General features: G+C 42.9%; 1 protein-coding gene across 2 annotated transcripts; it reads left to right on the top strand.

The window, feature by feature from the left end:
• The first annotated feature begins 219 nt into the window (after positions 1 to 219).
• LOC131553613 (E3 ubiquitin/ISG15 ligase TRIM25-like) lies at positions 220 to 22468 on the top strand. Of its 2 annotated transcripts, XM_058798396.1 has the most exons (7): positions 220 to 871; positions 4673 to 4756; positions 4837 to 5070; positions 5965 to 6124; positions 6265 to 6312; positions 11587 to 11726; positions 21185 to 22468. In XM_058798396.1, the coding sequence occupies exons 1-7, from the start codon at positions 299 to 301 to the stop codon at positions 21314 to 21316; spliced, it is 1371 nt and encodes a 456-aa protein (XP_058654379.1). In that variant the 5' UTR covers positions 220 to 298; the 3' UTR covers positions 21317 to 22468. The 2 variants fall into 2 exon arrangements, with proteins under 2 accessions (XP_058654379.1, XP_058654380.1); XM_058798397.1 differs by lacking the exon at positions 11587 to 11726.
• The last annotated feature ends 9 nt before the right edge of the window (positions 22469 to 22477 follow it).

Below are 22477 nucleotides of genomic sequence, written 5' to 3'. Positions count from 1 at the left end.
TCTCAGTTCATCTGAATGATGCACAACACTGACATGAACAGAACAGACACTTTAAAGACTCGCCATGCACTGCATTACACTGTGTGTGTGTGTGTGTGTGAGAGAGTGAGAGAGAGAGAGAGAGAGAGAGAGATTAAAGGAGCAGGAATGAGGAATCCGTTTTTTTTTTTTGTTTTTTTTTTCACACACGTAACTCAAACGTAGAAGCAGGAAACAGGAATCACGTGACTTCAGGGAAAGAGAAACTGAAGTGTAGTTGAGCTGTTGTGTGTTTGTGTCTCTGTATTCATGCAGTAAAATGGCAGAAGCCAGAGTTTCTCAGGATGAATTCTTGTGTGCAGTGTGTCTGGATCTCCTGAAGGATCCAGTGGCCATTCCCTGTGGACACAGTTACTGTAAGAGCTGTATTACAGGCTGCTGGGATCAGGAGGATCAGATGAGAGTCTACAGCTGCCCTCAGTGCAGACAGACCTTCAGTCCAAGACCTGCTTTAGCTAGAAACACCATGCTGGCTGAAGTGGTGGAGAAACTGAAGAAGACCAATCTTCCTGCTGACTGTTACGCTGGAGCTGGAGATGTGCAGTGTGACGTCTGTACTGGAAGAAAATACAAAGCTGTCAAGTCCTGTCTGGTGTGTCTGAACTCTTACTGTCAGAATCACCTCGAACAACATGAGAGTTTCTTTAAAGGAAAGAGACACAATTTGATTGAAGCCACTGGACGACTGCAGGAGATGATCTGCCAGAAACATGAGAAGATCCTCGAGGTTTTCTGTCGCACTGACCAGAAATGTATATGTATGCTGTGTACGATGGATGACCATAAAAACCACGACACTGTATCAGCTGCAGCACAGAGGACAGAGAAACAGGTATTTACAACTAGACACTGATGAAATATTGCTGACACTCGTTTCATATGTGTTTATATCTGCACCGATTGGAACAGCTTACAGCATTCACACTGCACATCACAGCAGAAATGAACAGCAGCTGCAAGAAGTGTTTCCTGCAAATGAACCGTAAACCTTTTTCAACACAATCTTTCATTAAAATGGGCCTTTACACTATTCACCCGTTCTTTGACATATAATATAATAAATATATACTTCCGTCAGTCAAAATGCAGAAACACTGTCAGTCTGAATCTCTATGGCTGTATCCGAAATCGCCCCCTATAGCCTCATTCACTATTCCCTACATTAGTCCACTCATACAGTTCACTTGAAGGAGTGAATGAAAACGAGTGAGTGAATTCGGACACTGAGTGCACTGGAAGGACTGCCGCTTTTTTAATAATACTTTAATAATACTTACACTTGTAGAAATTCATGTATGATAACTGTAACCAATCATCTATTCTGGAGTTTGAACATACAGCCATTGGTTATCAGTTCAGATGAGTAACCTTGGTAATGCTTTAGATTACAACCAGCAAAGAATTATGTAAGTATACTGAATTAACGATGTACGTTTCTGTAATTATAGTGTATCTATAAAGAACGTACGTGTAGGTTTAAGGGAACAATGTGTTACGTTTAGGTAATAAGGGGGTAACAACCAGATATGCAACCTGCAAAGAACTGCGTAAGTAAACTGAAGTTACAGTATGTTTCAGTAATTATAATGTTCCTATCTGTAGGTATAAGGGAACAATGTGCTAAATTTGGGTAATACGGGGGTAGCAACCAGATATACAAATTATTTATAATGTAATTATTTTAAAACGTAACACCTATTCGGAAATGCTTTAGATTACAGCCCTGCAATTTACAGCATAAGTAAACATAATTTACAGCGTAACTTTTTTTTTTTTTTGTAATTAGTGTACCTATTCAGTACCTCCATGTATGTATAAGGGAATAATATGCAATGTTAGGGGAATAAAGGGGTAACAACATGTAAAATTACAAATCATTAATACTGTAAGTAATTTGAAACTAAGGGGTACCTATTCTAATATTACGTGGTATGAATGGCCTAAACAACAATAGGTTTGGGAGTGATTTAGAAAGACGATATACTCTTTATAATTTTATATTGGTATTTTATTATAGGCCTTACTGAACAACAAAACTGGACATCTAGTGAAACGAGTTAACGAGTTTCTGCTATGATTCATAATTCACGAGGCTACTTACCTTATTAAAGCTTATTCGTCGATCTCAGCTGAGTCACACCAGCAACTTCCCAACAGCACTATCACCAAATAACTTTCTATAACGGAGTGACAGAGGTGTGAGGCGTATGGATCCATATGCAAGCTTTTTATTAAAAGACGTGGTCAAAAACACAGGCAGGGTCGAAACACCAGCAAACAGGGATGGCACGGGTAAAACACAAGAGCAGTGCAGTAAACAGGCATGGGTCGATCGATGGCGAAAAATATCCAACAGGGCAAGGCACAGAGCGATAATCCAGGTACACAGCAATAATCCAGGCAGGGGCAAACAGAGTCCGAACGGCAAGACGAAAGGGGTAATCCGAAATACACAGGCAAGAATCAGAACATGGGAAAACAGGCAAGGCAAGACTATGGCTAAACTGGGAAAGCTAGGGCAGGCTCCGTAAAGTAGCTATCAACTAAACAGTGATAAACTCTAAACAATACTTGGCAGTTTGAGAACGGTCTGAGTGGGTGTAATATAGTGTGTGTGTGATTGGCTACAGCTGTGTACAATCAGTTCAATTGATGATGGGAAATGCAGCCCAGGGTATAGTATAACAGTCTGTGCAGTGTGAGAGTCAATATGATGGAAGGGCGACCTCTGGTGGCAAACAGACGGAAAGCCACGGACCAGATTTTTTGACACTTTGCATGATATGGGCCTACCATCAAGGCCTAAAAAACAATCGTACCTCTTTCCAGCTGTTCACAGAATAAATACACGATACAACATTTGTAGTTCAGTGGATGTATACTGTGATGTTTTTATAGCAAAAAATAAAAATAAAAGTAGAGGGTTTAATTTGGCCATCAAACAATTAGATTATAATAATAAAATAAACTAGTACAATATTGTTCTCTGTAATTACTGTGCAAATATGCACTTGTTCTGTGTTTAAGTCCAACTTGTTCCTCCCTTGTTCCATGTAGTTACAGGGTAAATACAACAGTTGCAGGCTGTAAATTGAAGTGGTGTCTGTTACCGCTCTTATTCCATGTAGTTACAGGGTAAGCGGCTACAACAAATTGCTCTGAAACAATTGTTAGTAGGTCATACATACATACATTATATATCAGGTAATATATCAACAAACATGGTGGACTGTTTTATTAATTTATTATTATTTTTATTAATGAAATTTACTATAGGCCTACTGCTGGGTTAAATTAACCCAAAATGGGTTTTTAAATTAAAATCACACAACAATATGACAACAGTAACAACACAGGCAACAGATAATAAAAGATTAAAATGTATTACACTAGTTAAGAAAAAAAGTAAAACAACTCCATACTTATACAGCTTATACAATTAAACCAAATTCTTTTGAAAAACTTGTTTAAGAACAAATTTAAGATTTTGTTCATGTTTTTCCCACTGACAAAGTTAAACTATTATGGTCAAACCGTCAGGCCAATAAACACACGGGCTGAAAGCCTGTAATGAACACTGAAAGTCAAGATTAAACTACTCAAGATTAAAATAACAAACTGACAGGATTTTACCGTCTTTGATTTTACCGTTTTGATCCACATCCTCAAGCACTGACTAGTTTAGTTCCCGCTTTACCGCTCATCAGTCACTGCTCAATGTTGTGAGAACATACTCGGACAAAACCCTCCGGTTTTAAAAGAACACATTCCAGTCAGTTTCAAAAATCTCTCTCCTCTTCACTTTGATAAGTTTTCTTGTATTTTCGACATATTCCTGTCATGAGCACCGCAGATACCACCTCGATCGCCTCAAGCACCATTCCAGCTGTTTCAGTTCACACTCACCACATTTACTGCTCCAGATTTAAAGGAACACACTCCAGACAGTTTCAGAGTTGTCCCTCGTCTGCGCTTCGATTAGTTTTCTCCTATTTTCCACACATGTTCCCATCTTAAGCACCACAGACACAGATTTCTTCACACACAAAACTGTTCGCGTTTGACTTGCTGCATGCTCTCTTTCACATCCTCCACATTCCTAACCCAGCACCGTTGGGTTACTTATTACTGATATCAACTAAAATTGAGTCAAATCAAGTCAGCTTCCTCGCCCAACAGTCTCAACCGAGTGTTTGGATTGAAACAATGACCAGCATGTTTTATATGTGTAGGCTATAAAAACGTACACAGTGTCTGTTTTTGCTAAATCACTTGCAAATATAAGATTGTTGTTAGGTCATATATACCACGTAATATTAGAATAGGTACCCCTTAGTTTCAAAATACTTACAAAATAATTTATAATTTTACAGGTTATTACCCCTTTATTCCCCAAATTTAGCATATTATTCCCTTATCCCTACACGGAGGTACTGAATAGGTACACTATAATTATAAAAAAAGTTATGGTGTAAATTCTGTTTACTTACGCAATACGTTGCGGGTTGTAATCTAAAGCATTACCGTAACCTTTAAACCGCCTCACCCTTCATTTACTGCATTAATTTGTTCACTTGATGATTTAGTACCAGAGGTTTTCTGTGACATTCACTATCATCCATTTGTCCTGCAGAAGGAGCTGAAGGAGACGCAGAAGACGCTCCAGCAGAGAGAGAAAGATCTTCAGCAGCTGAGAGAGGCTGTGGAGTCTCATAAGGTCAGTCTGGAGAAGAAGAGAAATTTGTCTCCGTCTCAGTTCAGACTCACTGAAGCCTGAATCACTGTGTGTCCTAACAGCGCTCTACACAGACAGCAGTGGAGGACAGTGAGAGGATCTTTACTGAGCTCATCCGCTCCATTGAGAGAAGCCGCTCTGAGCTGATACGGCTGATCAGAGATCAGGAAAAGCAAGCAGTGAGTCGAGCTGAAGGACGACTGGAGCGACTGGAGCAGGAGATCAATGATCTGAGGAGGAGAGACGCTGAGCTGGAGCAGCTTTCACACACACAGGATCACATCCAGTTCCTGCAGGTAACACAGATCTAGAAGAACAGGATCATAGTGGACTTGAGCAGATCCTGCTGTGACACGAGACTCACAGAGAAACATTTCATGAGTGTCTTATTATATAATCATCAGTCAGACTCTCATCTGATCATCTTCTTCTGAAAGAGACGCTGCTTACAAATGGCTTTCAGCTCTGGAAATCTCTTAGGAATAATTTCTCTGAGCTCTTTCTTCTGGAAGATATATTTAGCTGTCAAACACCACTAGCGCCACCAACAGCTCAAAACTTCACTAACATTTCAGCTTTTACCTCATTTTTTCTTCTGATTTATTACATGCTGAAATCAGTGAACTCAATAATATAGATTCTGAGTAACGTTTGTCAAAATTGGAACAGGTGATCCTCAGACCTGATAAAACAGATTTTTATTTGCCTGTAACACATTGATGAATTTGACCATGAAGACATAAAGTGAGGCTGTATATTAGCAATGCTTCAGTGTACTGAAACCAAACCAAACCAAGCCTGAGCATATCTTAAGTATCGCTGTGAAGTTTCAGTGTCTCTAACCGCTCTAAAATTATAAATAATGGTCAATCTAATCTTAGCCTTTGAGCTGCTTTTCCTGAGAAAATCTACTCAACCCTACAGTGAGACTCCATTGATGTGCTTGAGCTGTTAGATGGACATTTAGATGTTTTATCATCCAAACTATTTCCTAGAAAGTTCACATAAGTGTCAAATACTAGAATCTGTAGCTCTAATGTGATATAATGAATATGAGAAGAATGAAGCTGATGCTGTGAAAGTGCTGGATTGAGGTGAGTTACTAAAGATTAGTCAAGTCAAATCTGATGTTGGTGCAGGTTATTGGGTGAAGTGTGGAGCTGATGAGTTTTGATTTCTGTTTTCTGTAGAGTTTGCCGTCTCTCTCAGCTCCTCCTGAATCTACAGACGTAAACAATGATCTTTTCAGTTCTCTCGTCTCATCTGATACTCTGAGAGAATCTGTCCATCAGCTGAGAGACAAACTGGAGGATTTCTGCAAAGAGCAGCTCAAGAAGATCTCAGACAGAGGTAAAGTCCTGGAGATTCATCTGCTCTCAGAAACCAGTCCATCATTATCTCATATCATGGAGAACATCATATTAGAAATGTCTTAGGAATGGATGCAGGATCATGAGAATCACACTGTTCATGTCTGTTGATTTCCACAGTCACATTCACCAACATTGTTCCCAGGACCAGAAACAACTTCCTACAATGTAAGTCAGTAAGAAAACAAGCAGAAAAACTCACTGAGTTCATGTTCTTCCTGCTGAAGGTGAAAGAAGAGTTGGTCACACTTTATATTAGGTGGCATTAACTACTATGTACTTACATCAAAAAATAAGTACACTGTACTTATTGTGTTCATACTGTATTGCAAAACACTATTGCTGCTATTGAGGTGGGATACGGGTAAGGTTAGGGACAGGTTTGGTGGTATGGGTAGGTTTAAGGATGGGTGAAGGTGTAAGGTGTTACGGGGCTGACGAGACGTGAGACGTACGGATCCATATGCAGAATTTATTAGGCAGAGATGTGGTCGTACAGGCAGGGTCAAACAATGGCAAACAGGTATAATATGGACGAGACAAAGAGTAACCAGAGACAAGCGTGGGTCGACGATCAGCATACAGAATCCAAAGGGGAGAGACAGGAGAGGTAATCCAAAACGTTAGCGATAGTCTAGGCAGGGGAAAACACGATAAAACAAAGGCAAGGCTAGGCGAGGCAAGGCTAGGAAAACTAACAGGGCTCTGTAGGGCAGCGATAATGCGTACAATACTCTGCGACGAGGGAGAGAAAGTCTGTGGCTTAAATACTGTGTGCAAATGGGAATCAGCTGTGTGTGATCAGTGCAGGGAGCTGTGTGTGTCGTTAGTGCAATGAATGATGGGAAATGGAGTCCATGTGATGTGTGGTGTGAAAGTCCATGTGGTGAGCGGGTGACCTCTAGTGGTGAATGAACGGGAGTGCAGACCAGATTCGTGACAGAGCCCCCCCCCCAAAGAGCGGCTTCCAGACGCTCCACACAGTCTATAATCAGGAGGGAGGTGGAGCGGAGGCGGAACAGGGGGAGGGATGGAGGGCCAGGTCCTTGTGGAAGTGGAGTGATCTGGGACCAAGGTGGAGCTGGCAGAGCAGGAAGCCAGGGCAGAGTGGACGGGACTGGAATCCACCAGGGCGGAGCAGGCGGGACTGGGGCCCACCAGGGCGGACCAGACAGAACACGAGCCCACCAGGGCGGACCAGACGGGACTTGAGCCCACCAGGGCGGACCAGACGGGACTTGAGCCCACCAGGGCAGACCAGATGGGACTTGAGCCCACCAGGGCGGAGCAGACGGGACAGGAGCCCACCAGGGCGGAGCAGACGGGACAAGAGCCCACCAGAACCAGACAGCAGACCACCACGGCGGCACAGATCGAACAGGTGGAGTAGAAGACCACCACGGTGGAGCAGATAGCGCGGGAGCCCACCACGACGGATCAGGAACCCACAGCAGAGCCTGGGACCTAGGGAGAATGGAGACATAAGGGGGAGACAGAACATGCACAGACACAAGGACTGAGGTAGGGAACACAGAAAGTTCATGGTTAGTTTACATAGCAGGGACAGGACAGAACGAGAGTTCATTGACGGCCTTCATAGCTGTGACAGGACAGAACGAGAGTTCATTGACGGCCTCCATAGCCGTGACAGGACAGAACGAGAGTTCATTGACGGCCTCCATAGCCGTGACAGGACAGAACGAGAGTTCATTGACGGCCTCCCTTGCCGTGACAGGACAGAACGAGATTTCATTGACGGCCTCCCTTGCCGTGACAGGACAGAACGAGAGTTCATTGATGGCCTCCCTAGCCGTGACAGGACAAAATGAGAGTTTTGGGAGAGTTCATTGCTGGACGCCACCACCATACGAGGAGCTGAAGTGAGCACCGCCGCGTCGGGAGGTTCTGCAGCATGTACCGCCACCTCTGGAGACACTGCAGCGGGCACCATCACTTCAGGGAACACAGCAGTGAGCGCCACTACCTCAAGAGGTTCTGCAGCGTCAGCCGCCACCTCTAGAGACACCATAGTGGACGCCACCACCTCTGGGAGTTCTGTGGTGGTGTATGCAGCCCAAACACACCAAAATGCGATCCCCATCAGGGGAAGCGTTTCAGACAGGGGAATCAGTTCAGGAACAGGAGGGCTAGAGTGAGTGGGTTTGGGGATAACAGCTGTGCGTGCAGACACCAGCGGTGAATCCCTCACACTGGATATCAGACTGGGATAATGAAAGACTGACCTTGGTGATCTGAGTGTGTCAGCCCGGACGTGACCCGACTCTGGAAGGTCAGCGGAGACGTGACGCTGTGACTCTGGACGAGCAGCGGAGACGTGACGCTGTGACTCTGGATGAGCAGCGGAGACGTGACGCTGTGACTCTGGATGAGCAGCGGAGACGTGACACTGTGACTCTGGACGAGCAGCGGAGACGTGACTTGACTTTAGGAGATCGGCTGTGAAGTGCTGTGACTCTGGACGAGCAGCGGAGACGTGACGCTGTGACTCTGGACGAGCAGCGGAGATGTGACGCTGTGACTCTGGACGAGCAGCGGAGACGGGACTTGACTTTAGGAGATCGGCTGTGAAGTGCTGTGACTCTGGACGGGCAGCTGTGACGTGCTGCTGTGACTCTGGACGAGCAGCTGTGACGTGCTGCTGTGGCTCTGGACGAGCAGCTGTGACGTGCTGCTGTGGCTCTGGACGAGCAGCTGTGACGTGCTGCTGTGGCTCTGGACGAGCAGCTGTGACGGTGGGCAAGATTCTGGGAGATCAGTTGAGACGTGACTCGGTTGATGACGACCAACTGTGACTTGACTGGGCTCTTTGACAGCAACTGTGACTTGACTGGGCTCTTGGAGATCAGCTCTGACTTGGCTTGACTCATGAAGATTAGCTTTGACTTGGCTTGATTCGTGACGATCAACGGTGACTTGACTCGACTTGTGAAGATTAGCTTTGACTTGGCTTGATTCGTGAAGATCAACAGTGACTTGACTTAGCTTGTGAAGATCAGCTTTGACTTGGTTTGACTCGTGAAGATCAGCTTTGACTTGATTTGATTCATGAAGATTAGCTTTGACTTGGCTTGATTCGTGAAGATCAACAGTGACTTGACTTAGCTTGTGAAGATCAGCTTTGACTTGGTTTGACTCGTGAAGATCAGCTTTGACTTGATTTGATTCGTGAAGATCAGCTTTGACCTGGCTTGATTCATGATGATCAACGGTGACTTGACTTAGCTTGTGAAGATCAGCTGTGTCTTGGCTTGATTCGTGAAGAGAAGCTGTGAATTGGCCTGACTCATGACGATCAGCGGTAGCTTGACTGGATTCATGAAAATCAATGGTGACTTGACTGGGCTCTTTAAGATCGACTGTGACTTGACCTGGCTCATTACTGGCAGCAAGAACATGACGGGGTGTTGTTGTGGCCGCCATTTTGTGAACGGGTTCCGCTGGCACCGCCATTTTGTGAGCGTGCTCCTGCGCGGTTGTGATCATACAATTGAGTGCGGTGTCGCGTTCCTCCGCGACACCCACAGTGAATGATGAACCCACAGTCAATAGAGCATAATCCATAAACTCCATTAAAGACGAACGGGGACCTTCAAGGGTTAATTCTGATTTGAGCGGCTGGTTAATGCCCTCACAAAAAAAGTCTATCAGTACACAGTCCGGCAGATCAGAAAAATAGGCTATATCTAAGTACTCTTGTACATATTCCTCGAGCGATCGCAAGCCCTGCTTGAGGGTCAATAACAGTCTTGCAGTATCCATACCTGGCCAGTGTCCATCTGAAAAGCCGCTGGATCCTTGTGTGGCCGAGTATTCTGTTACGGGGCTGACGAGACGTGAGATGTACGGATCCATATGCAGACTTTATTAGGCAGAGACGTGGTCGTACAGGCAGGGTCAAACAATGGCAAACAGGTATAATATGGACGAGACAAAGAGTAACCAGAGACAAGCGTGGGTCGACGATCAGCGTACAGAATCCATAGGGGCGAGACAGGAGAGGTAATCCAAAATGTTAGCGATAGTCTAGGCAGGGGAAAACACGATAAAACAAAGGCTAGGCGAGGCAAGGCTAGGAAAACTAACAGGGCTCTGTAGGGCAGCGATAATGCGTACAATACTCGGCGACGAGGGAGAGAAAGTCCGTGGCTTAAATACTGTGTGCAAATGGGAATCAGCTGTGTGTGATCAGTGCAGGGAGCTGTGTGTGTCGTTAGTGCAATGAATGATGGGAAATGGAGTCCATGTGATGTGTGGTGTGAAAGTCCATGTGGTGAGCGGGTGACCTCTAGTGGTGAATGAACGGGAGTGCATACCAGATTCGTGACATAAGGGGATGGGTCAACAGTGTAATTATAAATGTAATTACAGAAATCAATTACATATAGGTATTTTTAAAAATATAAGTACAATGTAAAAACATGTATGTACACAATAAGTGCATTGTACCAAATGATTAATTTAAATGTAAGTACATAGTAGTTAAGGCCACCTAATATAAAGTGGGACCGAAGAGTTTTATAAATTATGTAAATGATAGGACTGCCTTCGACTAAATATTTTTCTGATCGACTAATAGTCGTACATTTGAAGCAATTAGTCGACTAATCACACGTTTATATTAATTAACCGTATAATTCATAATAATGACCCTTTAATTGCCTATGGCCTATCAGTGCTCAAGCGCACACATAAACCTTGTCACAGAGCACCGCAGAAGTAATGATTATGAATGTTTCAGGGAAAAAATAGCAGGAAGACTGCCTTAACATCATAATAATTCATTGATAAACTAGTGTTTTCTGTATTTTTGGCTGCAGTGATGAAGTCGACACTGACTCGTCATCTCTATAGTGGACGTGTTTCATACAGATTACATAATCTGAAAATATTTGTTTTCCATTTGAATTGCTTCATTTAAAAGTAGGCATTTCGCTTTCTGTAGATATATTTTTCATGTCTGTGAGGCAAGCACGGATTTTCGGTTAATATATATATATATATATATATATTTTTTTTTTTATGCATTGAAGTTCACAGAGACCTAGATGGCAGAAAATGCATCCTGTTTGCTTTCATTATTTTAGAAAAGCACAACGTTTTGTTGTTATTGTGTGGAAATTAAAACTTTATTGTACAGACCACCAGTGCGTATGCAGATGAGAGCTGTTTTCGGATGGTGTGCAGTTCACATATAAATTTGGGTGTGACAGATTGTGTGTTTGCTAAAGGAGGGTGCTGTCTGTGTGTGTGTGTGTGTACGTGTACGTGTACATGTTTACCAGGCTAAGAATCACTGACAGTTCAGCGTTTTGTGAGATTTCACCTCAGGTGAAACCTAGAGATTCGTGAATCTGAATTGAGTGATTGCACAGCTTGTCATTTTGAGAAAGTCTGAGACGTTTGTGGCATTTTTGTTTCCAGCTGGGGCATATTACTACACCCAGCCCCAGTTCACGCCCCCTTTTGCCCCGGCACCCATCATCATGAATCCCGCCCTCCAGCAGCAGCAGGCCCCGCCCCCTCAAATTCAGCAAGCTCCGCCCAGACGGGAACGCAAGTCGGTAAGGCATCCATCCGTCTTCTGCATCTGGAGCTTCGGTGCTTTCTGTGGCCATTGTTTGAATGTGTTTTTCTCCTAATATTTCTTTATCTCATGTACATTGGGTTTGCATCTCTCACTGTATTAGAAATTAAGCACTCAAGGTTGTTAATTTGACATTTATATCAGCAATTTATTTCTGAATTAACAATAATTTGCTATAGTGAACCGTATATCCGTATCTATCCAGATGAATTTGTTAATTTCATGCCTCTTTATAGGGGTCATATAATGCGATTTCAAGTTTTCCTTTCTCTTTGGAGTGTTACAAGCTGTTTGTGCATAGATAAGATCCCTAAAGTTGCAAAGACTAAAGTCTCAAACCCAAAGAAATATTCTTTATAAAAGTTAAGACTTGTCCACGCCCTCCTAAAATGGCTCATTTAAACATGCCCCCACATGTCTACGTCACTGTGTGGGAAGCTTTGCATAACACCGCCCAAATGTTTACGCAAAGAAAGAAGGTGGAACTATTATTCTCGCTGTAGTATTGTTGCTGCCGCCATGTTGTGGAGATGCTGTGTGTTTCGTTGTGAAAGCGAAACTACTTTGTTTGGGCTTCCAAAAGAGGACACAACTAGAAATCAGTAGTTAAGTTGTATTTACAACACTGTTCCAGAACAGTTCAACCCAAATATTCAGATGTGTGCAGCGCATTTTACGGATAACTATTTCCTGAACCTGGGAGAGTAGCCTACAATGCCAGCTGTGCTCAAAGGCTGTTTCTATAAAGTGGGGCAATTCCAACTTTGCAAGGACTCACAGCCTGTAAGTACATTTGCTACTTACTATTCAAACGTGAGTTCTGAGCAGTGTAGAGTAGTGCTTGTTGTTTGTCGTTTCTCCGATCACAAATGCAAACATGGTGTTATAAACATGGTGCTCTGTAAAGTAGTTATCAACTAAACAGTTATGAACGCTAAACAATACTCGGCAGTTTGAGAAGGATCTGAGTGGACCAGGTCCACATGGAAGTGGAGAGACCGGGGACTAAGGCAGAGCCGGCAGAGCAGGGAGCCATGGAGGAACCGGCGAATCAGGAAGCCAGGGTGGAACTGGCAGAGCAAACAGAGCAGAAGACCACCAGAGCAGGGCAGAAAACCACCAGGCTGGAGCAGACGGAGCAGTAGACCACCCGAGCGGGACAGAAGACAACCAGGCTGGAGCAGACGGAGCAGAAGAGCACAACGGCGGAGCAGAAGACCACCAGGCCGGAGCGGACGGAGCAGAAAACCACCACGGAGGGCCAGACTGATCAGGAGACCCTGGCAGAGACTGAGACCTAAGGAGAGCAGAGACAGACCGTACATTCACGGTCTCAGGGACCGAGGCAGGGAACACAAGAAGTTCATCAATGGTCTCCCTGGTGACAACTGAACGGACAGACAGTTCACAAACCAGCTCACTGACTGAAACTGGACAGGCAGACAGTTCCAACTCTGGCTTATTGACTGAAACTTGACAAGAAGACCAGGGGCGGCCCCAGAGAATTTTGAACGCAGGTGCTGAGGGGGGTGCTAGATCAATGACAGCGGGAGTTGGGCAATTAATAGTAAATATGACCAAAACAGGTTGTTATTATTATTATTATTATTATTATTATTTATATGAATAATAAAATCGCTATATAAATGCATTTCAAATGTTAATGAGGAGTGTGGGAGTATTATCGCGCTTAGCCTACTGTATGACATGGGGCGCCCGCACAATCTTTTTTTTTTTTTCCTGCGGAAAGAACTTAAAATAGCCTACTCCCGTCATTTTTGGATGTGCTTTCTGTTGTCTCATGCAGTCTCCATGAATGGAGCATGTCACAACAATGAACCAGCTCACAGACAATTAATAAATCTGCAGAAAGCTTGAAAACCAATTAAAATAAGAAACAAATCTTCTCTGATTATGTACTCCGTATAGGTGCATTTCTCTATTAAAGGCATGTCCTCTGTGGAGATGCAAGTCAGCGCCGGCATTCGGCAACTTCACAAACAGGCTTACTGACTGGGACTGGCAAGGCAAACAGTTCAACAGACACATTTGGGAAAACAGAACCGGCTGACAGTTCATAATTAGACTCATTAACTAGATCTGGTAAGACAGACAGTTCATGCACATTTGGGGGAACAGAACAAGCAGACAGTTCATGAATGGTCTCTATGGCAGTGACAGGGTTAACGGGGCAGACAAGGAGTGCATTTATAGTTTCTGGGCTCATGGCAGGCAAGTTTAAGGGTTCAATGGCGGGTTTTTGGGCTATGACAGACAGGGCAGTAAACTCGGTGTTGGTTTCCATGAGAGTGGCTGGACAGACAGACCGTTCAATATTGGATATACTGGCAAAGGCCAATTGGGTTGACAGTTCACAATTAGATTCAAGAGCTGATTTAAAACAGACAGACAGTTCAACATCAGACTCATGGACTGGAACAGGACATACAGACAATTCAGAATTAGGTTCATGGACTGAGACTGGTAAGACAAATGGTTCAGAATTAAACACTTGGGAGCAGTGGATCGGCAGATAGTAAGTGATATTAAACAGGCAGACAAATCACAGTCAGACTCGGTTGAAACAAGACAGCCAGTTCAAAATCAAGAGCATTAATGGCAACTGGACAGGCTGATAATTCAAACTCAGACTCATAAGTTGAAACTGGACAGACAGATTCATTGACGGAAACTGGATTGGCAGACTGTTCACTAGGGGTCTCTTTGGCAATGACAGGGTTAACAGGGCATACAGAAAGTTCATTTTCAGCCTTAGTAGCCACGACAGGCAGGGTTGAGAGTTCCCTAACGGCCTTTACGGCTGGGTCGAGACAAGACATAAGTTCATAGACGACCTCCGTGGTCGGTTCAGGACAGGACGAGAGTTCAGGGGCAGCCTTTCTGGCTGTGACAGGATAGGCTGGAAGTTCACTGACAGTCTCCTTGACTGTGACAGGGCAAATTAAGAGATCACAGGCGGCCTCCATAGCCGTGACAGGACAGGCAGAGAGTAAACAGGCGGCCTCCACAACCATGACAGGACAGGCAGAGAGCTCACAGATGGCCTCCATAGCCGTGAGAGGACAGGCAGAGAGCTGATAAGTGGATACCACTGACACCTCTGGGGGTTCTGCAGCGGATGCCGCCACCTCTAGAGGTTCTACAGCAGTACCATCAGGAGTTTCAACAATTGCAGAGAGTTCAGCAACGGTACCTTCAACCGCGACATGACAGGCTGAGGGTGCATTACTGGGTGCCACCACCGCGCAAGGAGCGGAAGCAAGCGCTGCCGACTCGGGAGGTTCTGTAGCATACGCCACCACCTCTGGAGAAGCTGCAGCAGACGCCCTCGCCTCGGGGAACACAGCAGCAAGCACCACTACCTCAGGAGGTTCTGTAGCATCAGCCGCCACCTCTGGAGACATCATAGTGGGCGCTACCATTTTTAGAGTTTCAGTGGTGGTGTATGCAGCCCAAATACACCATAAAGCAATCCCCGTTGTGGGAAGCGCTACAGACAGGGGACTCAGTTCAGGAACATGAAAGTTTGAGAGCGTTGGTTTAGGGATACCAGCTGCATGTGCTGACACCAGCGGTGGATCCTCCACACTGGATGTCAGTCTGGGAGACTGAAGAACTGACCTTGAAGATCTGTGTATAACAGACGGGACGTGACGAGACTCTGAAAGATCAGCAGAGACGTGACGAGACTCTGGACAATCAGCGGAGACGTGACGAGACTCTGGAAGATCAGCTGAGAAGTGAAGAGACTCTGGGAGATCAGCTGAGACGTGCCGAGACTCTGGACATTCAGCTGCGACGTGACTTAGGAAGAGCAGCTGGGACTTGACTTGACTCTGGAAAATCAGCTGTGACTTGACTAGACTCTGGAAGATCAACTGTGGCTAGACCGGACTCTGGAAGATCAGCTGTGACTTGACTGGACTCATGAAGATCAGCTGTGACTTGACTGGACTCATGAAGATCAGCTGTGACTTGACTTGACTCTGGCAGTTCAGACGAGACATGGCGAGGCTCTGGCAGATCATACGAGACATACACAGGCTCTGATGCGGCAGCCACGATGTTAATGGAGTCCGAAATAACAACCGCGACATGTTTAGGATCAGGAACAACAGTGGTTTCACTACAGTACTTTGTTGTCGCCGCCATTTTGTGAGTACGGTCCATGGCCGCCATTACACGAGCAGATGCGGTGTCGCGTTCCTCCACGACACCCACAGTGAACGATAAACCAACAGTCAACAAAGCATAGTCCATAAACTGACTGAGAGATAAACGGGGACCCTCACAGATTAAACGTGATTTGAGTGGTTGATTAATGCCCTGATTGATGATCCATATGCAAGCTTTTTATTAAATGATGTGGTCAAAAACACAGGCAGGGGTAAAACACAAGAGCAGTCCAGTAAACAGGCGTGGGTTGATCGACGACGAACAATATCCAACAGGGCAAGGCAAAGAGAGATAATCCAGGTAGACAGCAATAATCCAGGCAGGGGCAAGCAGAGTCCGAATGGCAAGATGAAAGGGGTAATCCGAAATACACAGGCGAGAATCAGAACACGGGAAAACAGGCAAGGCAAGACTATGACTAAACTGGAAAAGCTAGGGCAGGCTCCGTAAAGTAGCTATCAACTAAATAGTGATAAACGCTAAGCAATACTCTGCAGTTTGAGAAGGATCTGAGTGGTTGTAATATAGCTTGTGTGTGATTGTTTACATCTGTGTGTAGTCAGTGCAATGGATGATGGGAAATGCAGTCCAGGGTATGGTATAACAGTTTGTGCAGTGTGAGAGTCAATATGATGGAAGGGCGACCTCTGGTGGCAATTGGACAGAAGTCCATGAACCGGATTCGTGACACTTTCCTGTTTCTGAACCGTTTGCAAAGATTTCTTCATGTTTTTTTTTTTTCTAATTTCCGTTCTTTGTGTATATTTATTTGTTTTTAATTATGTAATTTTCTTAATCTTTCTTTATTTCTTAATTTCTTTTTACTTTATCTTTGTTTTTCTTTCTTCCTTTATTTTTCATTTTATTTATTTTTATTTCTTATATTTAATTAATTTCAAATTTTCTATTTGGTTTTCTTTATTCTTTTTTTCTTTCTAATATTTAATCAATTGAATTTCTTTATTTTGTTTAATTTGTCTTTTGTTCTTTCTTTTTTTGATTCTTCACCTGAATATTTTTACTTAACATTTTCGACATAATTTGTTTTCTGAGGCTGTCTTTGGATGCATTTTAATAGCTTTTGGTTTGGTTTGTCCTAGTGATGCACCAAAATATTGGCAACCAAAAATATTCGGCCAAAAATGAATTTCCGGTTTGTGACAAAATATTTTTGGAGTGTCGAAATCATTGACTGATTACATATTCATTCTATTTTTACTTAACCTGTTGTCATCATTATCCAATGTATGTTTGAATAAATATTTTAATGAAAACATATTTATTACAGCCACTTTTTAAATGTTTATATTTTAACCATGATTTAGAGTAGAAACAATTACATCACAAAGAAGTTGATATAAAAACGCCTTGTGTGTAATTTAATTGAAGTTATATAACAGTTTTGAGATTAATAATTTCAGGTTTTGAAATAAATAATAAATTGATTAATTAATAGATTGTTTTTTTTTTAAATAAACAACGTCTTTCAACTATATTAAAACTTTAATTTCAGTGTTTCTGTAAAATATTAATTTCAGTGCATCACTAGTTTGTCGCTCTCAGACCTGATTGTCATGTTGAGCTCAGGGAGCTGATTTTAAAGATCCGCTAAATCAAAGCCTTGGGTTTTTAGAGAATGTTTTCAAACGCAACGATACAATCTGATCAGACGCATCGGAACCACAGAATTAGAATTTCTGTTGCCATGATGATGGTTTCATCTCCATGATGACAGTATTGAATGCAAAAGTTGGGCTCTAAAAGTAAAATTCCTGTTCATTTTCACCAAATAGATATTTAACATGAACTTACAACTTCATGTTGTAAGTTCATGTTACTATATCAACTATATCAATGATATATACTTCTGTTGAAGCCATCACTCTGCGTTATTACGTCTTAATTTTTAAAATAATTACATTTAATTCAATTTATGCTGAAGAACTGCGTTACCCATTGATTATGTGGAGAAATATCCATCAATCATAGATCTGCTGTGACATCCACTCCCATAAAGCTCTGCAAATGACATAATCGTTTCTCTTACACTTAGATATTTGTACTCATCTGGTTATTTTGCAGTAAATTTAAGCCACATTGTTTCTTTACTTATAATCATCAATTTTTAATTTAATCATCAAGTTTTTTTGAGCATCAGCGGATTAGTATGTGATGTGTTAGTGTGCTGTTATCAGGCTTTCTGGAAGCTCACAGCTGGACCGGTGGACTTTGAGTCCTCGAGTCTTGCTCTCGGCCGTCCGTGAGGTTTCATTTCAGAGGAATAGAAACTGAGAGAGAGGAGGAGAAAAGAGAGAGAGAGAACTGCAGGGTTGGGTGCGAATGTGATGCATTACTAAGTCATTCATTAATTTATTTACTTTTCCCTCGAAAGTAAGATTTTCCTTTGAAGCAAGGGCTTACTTCTTAATTTTTATGTAATTTAATTACAGTTACTCCTAGAGTTAAGACATTTGTATATAAAAACAACAGTAGATTTAACATCAAAATGTAACATCTAATGTTAAAATGTATGTTTTTAATGTAACCTTCACTCTTTTAATACTTTGGTCAGTTCAAGAATAATGTATGCAATTTTATATTATTTCTTTGAAAGAATTAGATGAGCAGTTTCATGTCTTTTTTGGTTCAACTGGTCAAGGCTGGTGTGGGATATACTGTTGAAAATAATTAGTAGTAATTCAGTACTTTTTAGAGAGAGTAATTAGTACAGTAATCTAATTACACCGTTGAAGATGTAATTCGAGGATTCAAAGGATTCAAAACGTTTATTGTCATATGCACAGTGAGGAAAAGCAAGTTTCCTTGTACAATGAAATTCTTTCTTTGCAGTCCACACTGAATGCCAAGACAAGTGCAAATTATGTAAAAATAAAAACAGACATACACCTAAATAGAATAAGAATAAATAGAAAAATACACATAAATAAGAAAAGAAAACAGTAGTGCAGTAGTCTGTAACAATTGAGTGCAACTACATAATAACAATAGCAGCTTTAACATTAATAATGTGCAAATCAAGATGAAGATACTTGATATGAAATAACAGCAGTAACATTAGCAATGTGCAAAATTTTAGCTGTAGCAGTTTAGTCCACATATTCTATGAGATATGTGAGACTAGTCTGTGTTCACTGGCTACCCGTTTAACAGTCTAATGGCTGAGGGGAATAAGGACTTCCTTAATCTGGAAGTCCTACATTTCACACTCCTGTACCTCCGTCCTGAGGGTAGGAGTGTGAACAGTCCATGTTGTGGGTGGGTGGGGTCCTTAAGGATGGAGGCAGCTCTCCTGTGAACTCTGCGATGGTAAATGGTCTGCAGGGAGGGCAGTGGAGTCCTGATGATCTTCTCAGCAGTCTTCACCACTCTCTGCAGACATTTGCGGTCCCTCACTGTAATGCTGCCATACCACACGGTGATGCAGCTGGTCAAAATGCTCTCAACAACACAGCTGTAGAAGTTGCTGAGGATCTTAGGTGACATGCCAAACTTCCTCAGCCTCCTTAGGAAGTACAGCCGCTGTTGTGCTTTCTTAACCAGCTGGGTGGTGTTGAGTGTCCAGGTGAGGTCCTCGCTGATGTGGACCCCCAAGTATTTAAAGCTGCTCACCCTCTCCACTTCAAGATCTCGGATAAACAGTGGCTGGTGAGTTCTCCTCTCCTTCCTCATGTCCACTATCATCTCCTTTGTCTTGTCCGTGTTGAGGGCGAGGTTGTTGTCCTCACACCATGTCATAAGACTGGCCACCTCCTTCCTGTAGGCTGCTTCATCTCCACCAGTGATCCGTCCTATCACTGCAGTGTCGTCAGCAAACTTCACAATGATGTTGTCCTTGTGGAAGGCGACGCAGTCATGTGTGAACAGACGCGAGTACCCATCACTACACCATTTCGCCTCCCTAGGTTGGCGAAAGCAAATATCACTACATCATACAGCAGGCATCTGATCTGTGAGTTGTGTAGAGCGAGGCCAGGGGCTGCAGATCGCTCCAGACTGAGCGCCAGGTCATTGATGTAAATGTTAAATAATGTTGGGCTTAAGCAGCAGCCCTGTCTCACTCCACGCTCCTGGGAAAGATACCCCGTACGTTTGGTGCTGATTTTTAGGCCACATTTACTTTTAGTGTACATTGATTTAATAAGGTCATATGTTTTACCTCCTATGCCACTTTCAATAGTTTTGTAAAATAGTCCTTGGTGCCAAATTGAGTCAAAAGCTTTTTTGAAGTCGATAAAGCATGCATATATTTTACCTTTATCTTGGTTAACATGTTTTTCAATTAGAGTATGTAATGTATAGATGTGATCAGATGTACGGTAATTTGGTAAAAATCCGATTTGACTTTCTGAATTTGATATGACTCTCTCTCTCTCTCATTCCTGTGCACTCATTTCACAAGGCCAGACTCTCTCTCTCTCTGTTTTTCCTTCCCTCCTCTCCTGTACGTGAGAGAGAGAGTTTGAGGCCCACGTCGGCCCAGACCGTGTGTGAATGTGCTGCTCACTTTAGTGTGTCCAAGTTAGGTTGAGTTTAAACTCCAGCCCCAGGATGAGCCGGGCCTAGCAAAACTCAACCTCTCCGTCCGAATGTGCTGCCTCATGTGCGCGCGTGTGTGTATGTGTGCGTATGCCTCGGAGAGCTGGCGAGTCAATGTATAATTCATTGCGTAACGTGCAGATAAGTTGGACAAACAGTCAGATTTGAGTTTGTGCGAGGAAAGTTTCCAGGCTGTTGTGCATTTACTTCTTTATAAGGTGCTGCACTGTGTGTGTGTTTGTCAGAGACATTCGTAGCGTATTTTGTCTCACAGCACTGAGAAATGCTTCTTGGGTTAAATCAGTCACTGTTGTTGTTTTTCTTTTGTTTATATCGTGACTTATTTGTGCTTTAGCCTTTTCCATGTGCTGCATGTTAAAGTGCCCCTATTATGCCTTTTCGAATATTACCTTTCATGCAGTGTGTCACGTAGCAGTATGTGAACATAAACTATCTGCAAAGTTGTGAAGCCGACAGTGCACGATAAATAAAGTTATTGTCTACTTAAAAAAAGAGTCGGCTCGCAATCGACTAAACGAGTCGTCAGGAATTCGAATCTTATTCTGTTACGGCTGTACGTCACAAAGTAACACATTTACACAGGGGCACTTTAAAGTCTCTCTCTCTCTCTCAGCCATGTTCTCATTTCTTCTGTTATGTGTGCTAAATGTCTCTCTCTAGATCAGGATCTTTGACCCTAATCAGGGAGGACGTGACATCACAGAAGAGATCATGGCACGAGGTCGCAGTGGCTCCACACCTACACCTCCACAGGTAATGAGCACACACAGGGGTGGCGCCAGAGAATTTTGAACGCAGGTGCTGAGGGGGTGCTAGATCAATGACAGGGGGAGCTGGGCAATTAATAGTAAATATGACCAAAACAGGTTGTTATTATTATTTTTTATATGAATAATGAAATCGCTATATAAGCGCATTTCAAATGTTAATGAGGAGTGTGGGAGTATTATCGTGCTTACTGTATGACATGGGGCGCCCGCGCAATCTTTTTTTTTTTCTTCCTGCAGAAAGAACTTAAAATAGCCTACTCCTGTAATTTTGGATGTGCTTTCTGTCGTCTCATGCAGTCTCCATGAATGAAGCGCGTCACAACAATGAACCAGCTCACAGACATGAGAAATAAATCTGCAGAAAGCTTGAAAACCAATTAAAAAAAAAAAAAAATCTTCTCTTATTATAAAGGCATGTCCTCTGTGGAGATGCAAGTCAGCGCCGGCATTCAGCAACTTCATCTTTGCAGCAGACACTGACTGAGAAAGCATTAGTTTATTAAAGGGGTCATATCATGACACTATTTTAAAGATCATTATTTTGTGTATTTGGTGTAACAGAATATGTTGACTGCTTTAATGTTCAAAAAACATATTATTTTTCAAATACTGTATGTTATTGTAGGTCCTCTATGCCCGGCCTCTCTCAAATGCGTAGTTTTCTACAAAGCCCCTCCTTCCAACAAGCGCAGTCTGCTCTGATTGGCCAGCTGACACAATGCATTGTGATTGGCCGAACACCACAAGAACATGTCGGAAATACAACGCCCCCTACTATAATCATGAGCTTCAACATTCAAAGTAAATATAAAGACATAAATATAATGTCGTTAGTTTTACCATCAGTTCAAGTTCAGTAGCAAATACTTAAACTAATAACAAAACATACTTATAGTTGCTGATTCAGAAGCGCCAGATTGTCAGAGCAAAGTCGGAATTGACCCTTTTATTTTTTTTAGAAATAGCCTTCGTGCACAGCCAGCCTTGTACTCTGCTAGGTTCATGAAACTGTTGTCCATAAAATGCATTGCACAAATTCGAACATTTGGGTTGTGCTGTTCTGTTGTAAACACTTTTGTAAATACTTTTGGAAGACCAAATAAAGTGCTTTTGCTTTCGCATAGAAACACACAGCGCCTCCCTGACACGGCTGCATCAACACTACTGCGGTTACTGAAACCAC

This window comes from Onychostoma macrolepis, chromosome 14, assembly GCF_012432095.1.
Source record: "Onychostoma macrolepis isolate SWU-2019 chromosome 14, ASM1243209v1, whole genome shotgun sequence".
NCBI lineage: Eukaryota > Metazoa > Chordata > Actinopteri > Cypriniformes > Cyprinidae > Onychostoma > Onychostoma macrolepis.
This window is presented reverse-complemented; position numbering and strand designations above follow the sequence as displayed.